The sequence below is a fragment of the Meleagris gallopavo genome, chromosome 1 (genome assembly GCF_905368555.1).
Source record: "Meleagris gallopavo chromosome 1, MGAL_WU_HG_1.1, whole genome shotgun sequence".
NCBI lineage: Eukaryota > Metazoa > Chordata > Aves > Galliformes > Phasianidae > Meleagris > Meleagris gallopavo.
This window is the reverse complement of record NC_139404.1, coordinates 74,666,123-74,674,854: the sequence shown is the minus strand read 5'-3', so window position 1 is coordinate 74,674,854 and position 8,732 is coordinate 74,666,123. Positions and strand designations below refer to the sequence as shown.

At 45.5% G+C, this 8,732-nt stretch overlaps 1 protein-coding gene across 2 annotated transcripts; it reads left to right on the top strand.

The window, feature by feature from the left end:
• Window positions 1–75: 75 nt before the first annotated feature.
• NECAP1 (NECAP endocytosis associated 1) lies at window positions 76–7,768 on the top strand. Of its 2 annotated transcripts, XM_003202607.5 has the most exons (8): window positions 76–311; window positions 2,517–2,617; window positions 2,769–2,873; window positions 3,256–3,337; window positions 4,033–4,141; window positions 4,225–4,411; window positions 5,443–5,536; window positions 5,654–7,768. In XM_003202607.5, exons 1-8 carry the CDS (start codon window positions 214–216, stop codon window positions 5,700–5,702), a joined length of 825 nt encoding a protein of 274 aa, XP_003202655.1. In that variant the 5' UTR covers window positions 76–213; the 3' UTR covers window positions 5,703–7,768. The 2 variants fall into 2 exon arrangements, with proteins under 2 accessions (XP_003202655.1, XP_085090684.1); XM_085234558.1 differs by lacking the exon at window positions 2,769–2,873.
• The last annotated feature ends 964 nt before the right edge of the window (window positions 7,769–8,732 follow it).

Sequence of the window (8,732 nt, the reverse complement as noted above, 5' to 3'; positions counted from 1 at the left end):
GTCAGAACCGATTCCAAGATGGCCACCCCCTGCGGAGCGTTTTGCTGCCAGGATCCAAGATGCCTTCCCCCACGCCTTCGGCGTGGCCTGATTCCATTAAGGCCTCACCAGCGCCCTCCAGACGGTGTCTGACCTCATCAAAGATGGCTGTTGGAAGTTCCCCGTTTTATTAGGCTCTTATCCCTCACTGGAGTGCTGGGGTCCGCCTCTGAGATGGCGGCGGCTGAGCTGGAGTACGAGTCTGTCCTTTGCGTGAAGCCTGATGTCAGTGTGTACCGCATCCCGCCACGAACCTCGAACCGCGGATACAGGTCAGAGGGCGCCGGCGACCGGGGCCGAGCTGCGCCTAGCGGGCCAACGCTAGGCACGGGGCTGTGCGCGGCTCCAAGAGTCGCCCCGTGACTGATCTGGCCCAGTCCTTATTGCCCGCTCGCTGGGCTGGCGAGAGAACGAGAGGAGGCATTTTTGCCCAGGGCCAGTGATCGCATCAAGGTGGCGGCGTCTAGGCTGCAGGGTGCAGCTACAGGCAATGCCGCGGCCGGTGTGGGAGCAAGGTGGGTGGTCGGGACGGAGCCGGTGCTTAGTGCCCCACTGGAAGCAGGGTGCAGCAGCTGTCGTTACTGTTCGCCTACTAACCGAGATCGTATTGCAGCATCAGGCCTATCGGATTTCATAATCGCTTAGACGGGGCAGAGAAGAGGGGGAAGCAATAAGCAGATCTGCGGAGTAAAAAGCCATTTTTATGCATGTGCTTGTGGTCATACAATAACTGCTGTCCTGGTAATAGATGTGCATCCTTCCCCACCCCCCTCCTCTTGTTGTCTCTGCAAAGCTGGCACAGCTAATGCAGCATGTGGCTCTAGTGTTCACATAACTGATCAGCTGGCATGATCCCTTCTGTGTGAATAAGCAGGGACTTGGGAAGCAGGTTTCCATAGGCACTAGTGCCTGCTGAGCTGCTCTCTTGTTGCAAGCAGATCAGAAGTACTTTCTGCGGCCATAACACTTCTAGTTCTGCTGACTTCAGCTACAGATGACATACTAAATACTTCTGATAGATTTTTAATCACCTCGTGTGCTGCCTGTGCCTTAGCCCAGGATCAATCCCTTCATTCAGGATCCTTGCAATGAAAAGGGACATGCACAGCTAAATCAGGTTGCCCAGGGCCTGATCCAGCCTTGTCTTGAGAGTCTTCGGGAGCAGGGCATCTACCAAGTCTCTAGATAGCATAGTTCCAGGGCCTCACCAATCTCATTGTGAGAGACTTTTTCCTTATATTCAGCCTAAATCTATCCTCTTTGAGCTTGAAGCCACTTCCCCTTGTTCTGTCACCACAGACTCTGCTAAAGAGTCTGTCCCCTTCTTTTCTGTAGCTCTCCTTTAGATATTGAAAGGCTGCTATCAGGTCACCTCTGAGTCTTGTCCAGACTGAAGAGCCCCAGCTCTCTCAGCTTGTCCTCATAGGAGAGGTGTTCCATCCTTTGGATCACTTTTGTGGCCCTCTTCTGGACAGACTCCAGCAGGTCTGTCTCTCTTGTACTAAGGACTCCACATCTGGATGCGGTACTCCAGGTGAGGCTTCCCAAGTGCAGAGTAGAGGGGACAGGATCACCTTCTTTGACCTGCTGGCCATGCTTCTTTTGATGAAGCCCAGGGTACAGCTGGCTTTCTGAGCTGCAAGGGCACATTGCTGGCTAATGTCCAGCTTGCCATTCACCAGTACTCCCAGGTAATTTTGGCAGTGCTGTGCTCAATCCTTTTATCCCCAATTTGTATTGGTAGTGAGAGTTGCCTCACCTCAGGTGCAGGGTCTTGCACTTAGCTTCATTGAACCTCATGAGGTTCTCCTGGGTCCACTGCTCTATCTAGGTCCTTCTTGATGGGATAATCAAATGTTGAACTTTACCTGTTGGCTCTGGCAGTATCAGGGAGGAAGTCAGAAGTTCATGGTTCTTGAAACATGTTCGTTTGTAAACTCCTGTAGGTTGGCCTCTTTTTGTGTGTTTTATTGTTTTCTTCCTTTTTCACAGCAGTCTATTTGATGGGCTGATCAAGATGGTTGCATGTATGATATTTGCCTGATACATGTAACCTAGAAGCCTCTAGATTCAGAGATACTTGATACTATTTTACAACGATGGGGTAAAATAGTGGATTGGCTTTTCTTTATGCTAGCTCTTCCTAGAAAATACTCATAAATTGTTTCTTAGTCCTTTTTGGATTTACTGTTCCAAGTGAGTTTTTGGGCTTCGGTCTTCCCTCTTCTGTAAGCTTATAAAGGTAGAGGCGAGCTGATGTTCCTTAGTTGTTGTCTATTTTCCTTTATGTGGAGGAAGGACAGACCAATCTGAGTGATATTTGTAGATTGGCAGCAGTAGAGGAGAGCTGAGATCTGGTGTGGTGTTTGAAGAGAGAAGACAGCCTTGTGTTGAAGGTTTGGGAACAGAGACTTTAGCTGAGCTGGTTGGCCTGAAGGGTTGAGATATAGTCAATGAACAGCTGCTTTTCTTTTCAGAGCATCTGACTGGAAACTGGACCATCCGGACTGGACAGGGAGACTTCGTGTCACTTCCAAAGGCAAAACTGCATATGTGAAACTAGAGGATAAGGTCTCAGGTAAGGGGAGTAAGGTGGCTTGCTGAAATTGTAACTGTGGTTGCTAATTATCAGCCTGTGCTCCTAAGCCTGCTCATAGCTGTGTGTGACAGTCCTGGACATGCTTTAGAAAAACGGTTGCTTTCCTCAGTACTTAATTCTTTATTTGTAGGGGAGCTTTTTGCCCAGGCTCCCATAGACCAATATCCTGGCATCGCTGTGGAGACTGTGACGGATTCCAGCCGTTATTTTGTGATTCGGATTCAGGATGGGACTGGTGAGTTGAGTTGTGTATGCCAAGTGCCAGGGTGGAGGACACTCAACCCGATGAAGCTGTGTATATGTGTGGTGGATTGAGATAGTGATGGGAATACTGAAGAGGCTGGGTAGGATGTCTGGAAGGGTGGGAAGGAAAGGTTGCTGAGAGGGGTTCTCTGTGTTGCACAGAGTCCAGGGGCTGGGGACGAACATTCGGCTTCTGAGAGTATCACATGGCATGAAGAGAGTATCCTGTAAGCTAGGAACAGTGAAATTCTGTGAGATGCTGATTTCAGTGGTAGATCAATTGGAAGGAGGTAGCACAGAATGGTTTTTTGGAGTGAATGAACACAGGCCCATTCACAAGGCACCTCCAATGATTCCTTCTGTCTCCTTGATAGGACGAAGTGCTTTTATAGGCATTGGTTTCACAGATCGTGGCGATGCCTTTGACTTCAATGTGTCTTTGCAGGATCACTTCAAGTGAGTTGTGCTTTTCTGAAATGCTGTTTTTCCTCTGGCCCCTGGAATGTATTGGGTGGTGGTGCTCATTCACATAGCAGAGGTTTCCTTGGGAAGGTCATGAAGCCCTGCTCTGGCACGATTAGGAATGCTTGAATGTATTGCCAACTGTCATGTAAGCTGGGAGTCCTTCAGGGTCCAATCTGTAAGCCATACATTTAGCTTGTAAAGGACTTTTATGGTCATCTAGCTCCAACCCTCCTGCTGTAGGGGGGGGCACTTCCCACTAGACCAGGTTGCTTAAAGCCCCATCCAACCTGGCCTTGAATGCCTCCAGGGAGGGAGCACCACAACCTCTCTGGGCAGCCTGTTGCAGTGTCTCACTATATCCACAGTAAGAAATTTCTTCCTAACATCTAATCTGAATCTACCCTTTTCTTCATCCTGTTGCTACATGCCCTTCTTTCCTACGTGTCCTCCTCAGCTTTCCTGCTGGCCCCTGAGTCTTATTCTTAAATCCTATGACACTACAGATAGTCTCTTGGGTTTGTGGTGTTTTGAGCTTTTTGTTGTACTACACTGGGAGTAGTGAGGTAGTTGGTTTGAAAAGGCAAGATAGTTATTTGTCAGGTTGTGGAAAAGAATCATGCTGTTGTGGGTTTTTTTTTTTTTTAAACTCTGCTCCTATTTGCCACAGTCTCCTATTGTCTTTTTAGGTGGGTGAAGCAGGAAACTGAGATCTCCAAGGAGACCCTGGAAGCTGACACACGTCCTAAATTGGATTTAGGGTTCAAGGAAGGGCAGACCATCAAACTAAACATTGGGGTAAGGAGCTCAGTTGACCCTGTCTCTTTTTCTGGATATTCCAGTGGATAATCTTTCTCACTTGTCCTTTCATTTTTATATAGAACATGACAACAAAGAAAGGAGGAGCAGCCAAGCCTCGTGTGTCTGGATCAGGGGGCCTAAGTCTGCTGCCACCCCCGCCAGGAGGCAAAATTGCAGTCCCTTCAATTCCTCCTGCTTCTTCCACGACTATTGCCAACCATATCTCACCACCACCCATGCTGAAATCCAGTAACATGAGCAGTGCAGGTAAATGTTAGCATAGAGCAAACAATCTACCAAACATTAGCAGGTACATAGAGAAGATAGAGGGAAGTGGCATTCAAGTTCATTGTAACATCAACAGAGCAGTTTAAAAAGAACTGTGAAACATGATGTACCTTGAAGTCTTTTCTGTCTTTGACCTGAGGATCTCTGTGTTTGTTTAATAATGCTCATCCTTTGAATAACACTGTAGCTGTTCTCCTTGCAAAAGGAGAAAACAAATGATGTGGCCAAAATGACCTGGGCAGATAGGTATGGAATTTAATTACTTGGATTCTTCTGAACTTATATGTGCTTTAGAGACACTGGCAGAGCTGTGCAGATTGTTCAGAAAAGGACTGCTCAGTTGCTTGCTTTCCGTAGGGACATACATATAGCCCACAGTTGTTGAAAGGTGTAGGTAAAGCACTTCTTGAGAGGCTTTAAATAGGAAAGAAGCTAGCTTTTAGTATGAAGACCAGAAGGTGCAAAATGTAGTGAGATTGGGCTGTAACAAAGAGGTTGCTGAGTCTTCTGGATGCTGAATTAAATGCATGAACACAGGATGAATGCTAATGATATTGCACTGTTTCTGAATTCACAGACATAAAGACCTGAGTGAGAAGAAGCCACAAGCTTCTGAATAGGGCTAGGCTGCAGCGTGTGATTTATACTGATAGCAGCTGTCATGGTTGCTGTGCTTGTGCTGAAACCTTAGGTTTCCTTGGAGGGGACAATATGTTGTAAAGCTGCCAGCTGATGTGCTTGATAGACCTAATGGTTCTTGAAGATAAAATAACCCTATAGCAGGAACTGGAGCCTCAGTGCATGTTTGACAAAAAGGGCTGTTGTTAAAACAGACTAGGCCCTTAGAAGTTGTCACTTTCTTCTTCTGAAGAGTTGGAGTCCATTCAAAGATTCTGTGCCACTGCATCCAGTAGTTTGTATAACGTGACAGTTTAAATGCCTGTATGTTATTTTTGGTTTTTTCTACTACCTTGACAGATTTCAGATTTTTTCCTCCTCTTCTGTCATAGATATTCTGTTAGACTTAGATGCTCCTGCATGTGCATCCAAGACACCAACATCAACTACCACAGATATCTGGGGTGACTTCAACACTGCATCCAGGTAAACTGATAAAGGGGACTGCACACAGGAAGGGTGATATTCTAATATGTGCTGAAGGAGCAGTGAGTTAAAAGGCTTTGTTGGGGTACACCTTTGACTGTCCTTTCTTTCTTTCAGTGGTGTTCCTAATCAGGCTCCTCAGCAGTCCAACTGGGTCCAGTTCTGAATGGTTAAAGCAGTGGAATGGAATAAAAGTGATGACCAAGAGTCTAGAGGCACAAATAGAGTCACAGAGGGCACAAACCTCTCCAATCTGCAATCAAAAACAAGTCAGGACAATTACTTTTTTTTTTTTAAGCCAGATCTTTACTTCAGTCAAAACTAAATATTTTTGATTCCCACAGTGAAACCCACTGAACCTGAAGAGAATATCCTGACTCCTCACAAGGTGAGCAAAGGGAAGAGAGCCTCATCTCTTCTACTCACTTGGCTGTTGCATGGTACATCCTAGCTCTTCTCTATTTTTCCACATAAGAAAAGCAAGAATCCTGAGGAAAGTGCATACAGGAAGAATGTGGGTAGATGTGTGAGTTCTTCCTCCTTTAAATTTTTTGGTTGCAGACTGCTTTCTACATCCACTTTCAATAGCAACTTGAGTTGCTGTGGCTTGGCCTTCAGAGCTGAAAGCTGCAATTTTGAATGGACGCTGTAAGCTATCATGTTTCTCCTGAGTCTTAACACAAAATGCCATTTGATTAATCCTGTCTGTGGTGAGGAGTGAATCTTGCTGTGCATGCAGTGCACTTCCTTTCTTTGGTGCATTTCTTGATAGTACTGGATGTTCCTGTGCTCCTATGGGAGTAATTGTGCAAGCCCTTGAGTAGACTTGCTGCCCCTATGATTTAGCTGCAGCTGGAAACCCCATCATGAGGCTCCTTGCTTAGCTTGCAGATTCTCTGGAGGAATTTCTCACTTTCTCTTCTTCCTTTTCCCCTCTTCCTTCAGGAAAGAAGAAAAACTCATTGTAAGTGAGCTGCTTAAATGGAAACAGCTTTGGGGGGAAAAAAAGCCTGGTTTTGTAATTAGGTAGTTACTTGCACTAGATGTCAACTTAGTTATCCCACTGCTTAGCATTTTCCTGTGACACTCTGCTGAGCCCTTACCTTTATTATGAGCATTACTTATTACAGTGAGAAGTTAACAACAGGTATTGCCTATTCAGGCCACAGTAAGGACCATGGTGGGATAGGAGGTTAACTTCTGGTGAAGGGACAGTCACACATGCTTTCAGCTCGTATCATTTGGGCAAGAAATGTATGGTAGGCCTGATCTTGATCTGTGACAGCCAAGTTATTCCATCTGGGTTCCTTGGTGATTTTCTTCAAAGAAAAGTTTCTGATGGCCCTTTGTACACTACTTCACCTTCAGCAGCTATGGATGTGATCTGGGGTGTAAGTCTGCTGATAAACTTAGGAAAGCCTGCTGGCAGGCTGAAAATCTCCCAAGCTCCCCCATGCTGTTGAGCCAAAACACTAGCCAGGATGATGGTCACAATGACTAGAACACTAGCACTTTAGCACTTCACTAGAAGGCTTCTTCCTATTTTCAGCAACAAACCAGCTCAACGTCAACACTTTAGTAACTGGGATATGCAACTAAATAGTGCCCTTTGGAATTAAGATTGCCTGGTGAGGATGTTAAAATAGAGAGTAGTTAGTTGTATGTACCTTGCATTTGCAAAGCTCTGAGGTCTGTTTTATCCTTTTACTACATTGAGGGCATTTTGGGGGCTACGTTTCACTGAGACCATCACTTGGAAGTAAAACTATTTTTGAAAATAGCTCTGCACTTCTTGTGGTAGTGGGGACAAGACTGCTCTTATATGTATTTTAAGCATTCATTCAGTCCTGATGACCTGACTCTCTTGGTGTCCCCCTGTTTCTCCCTTCCTTCCCCCCCCAAGTCATTTCTGAAGTCTTAAGCTCCTTGCCTGCTCAGAATCTGTGGGTGGCTATAATATGTTAGCTAAGCCATGGACTTCATTGGTTGGCTTCCCCCTCCATAGCATTGGCAGGTCCTGTCATTTCAACTACATATAAGTTCTCCAAACCAAGGACATTCACAGCACCAGTTAAAACTAATTAGGAGCCTCTTCCATGTTGTCTTAGTATTCTGGAGATAATATATGATGTATTTGAAAAAATAAAAAGGCAAAAATTAAAGATATGTATATTAAGCATAAAATGTATTGGTGAAATCATAATTAAACAAGTAACCTTGGGGAAAAGAGTATCATGAGTCTAAGTTGTCAGATTGTTGTTTTGGAAGCACTGCAGAGTGAAGATTTTTGTCTCTAACAAGATCCCACTAGTCTACTTGTTCTTCTGCAAACACATTACTACCTACAAAATGGGCAAGAGCACTCTAGAAATAAATCAAGTTCAGCCTCTGGGCAAAGAAGTATGAGCGTGGAAGAAGGATGTAACCATGACCTATGGCTGTTTGAAGTGGTGATGGGGAGGGGGGAAAGCAATGTGGAAAACGGACTTGACTAAAGGGATATTTGTTTCTTGATAAGAAAGTGGATAAAACTAGCAAATGAGAGAACTTCTAATTGTCTTGCCAACTAATATTTCAGGCATTAGAAGTTTTACATCCTGCAGGTGTTTGTCAGAATTAATTTCTGTGGTGGTTGTGAATGGGAAGCAGTCTTTGCTGACTGCAGAGATGAGCTGAGTGGGCCTTTTGTCAGGAGAAGGCAAAGATAGTGCTCTAAAAGGAAAGCAAACTGGGAACTTTGTCAGCACTGTAGGCAGGGGCAGTGGCTTCTCCAAAAAAGGAAAGTCCTGTGGAACCTAAATGGTAAGGTAGAACAGGTCAGGATGAGGATTCAGATCAATAAGGTACATTGCCAGGTGTAGTTGTGGCTGTATTATAGGTCAGATAGGGATCAAGGGTGAGAGCTTTAGCTTAGATATAGCTTGTGGGCGAAGGAGGAGTAGGGTGTTTGTATGGTAACTGTTGAGTCATGGCCTGAACCACTGATTGAGCACCTGGGGAAAGGACCCAGTCAGCTGTGGGAGCACAGGTGAAAACAGTTCACCTGTGTAATTGGAAGGGATGGAACCTGACTCCACCTGTCTTAGACTTCATTTAAGGGCTGACTGCCATTGTGGAAGGATCTCTGGTTGGAGATCCCTCCCTTGTGGAGACTTTCCCTCTGAGTGTAGATCTCCAGAGACAGGTGAGCACCTCT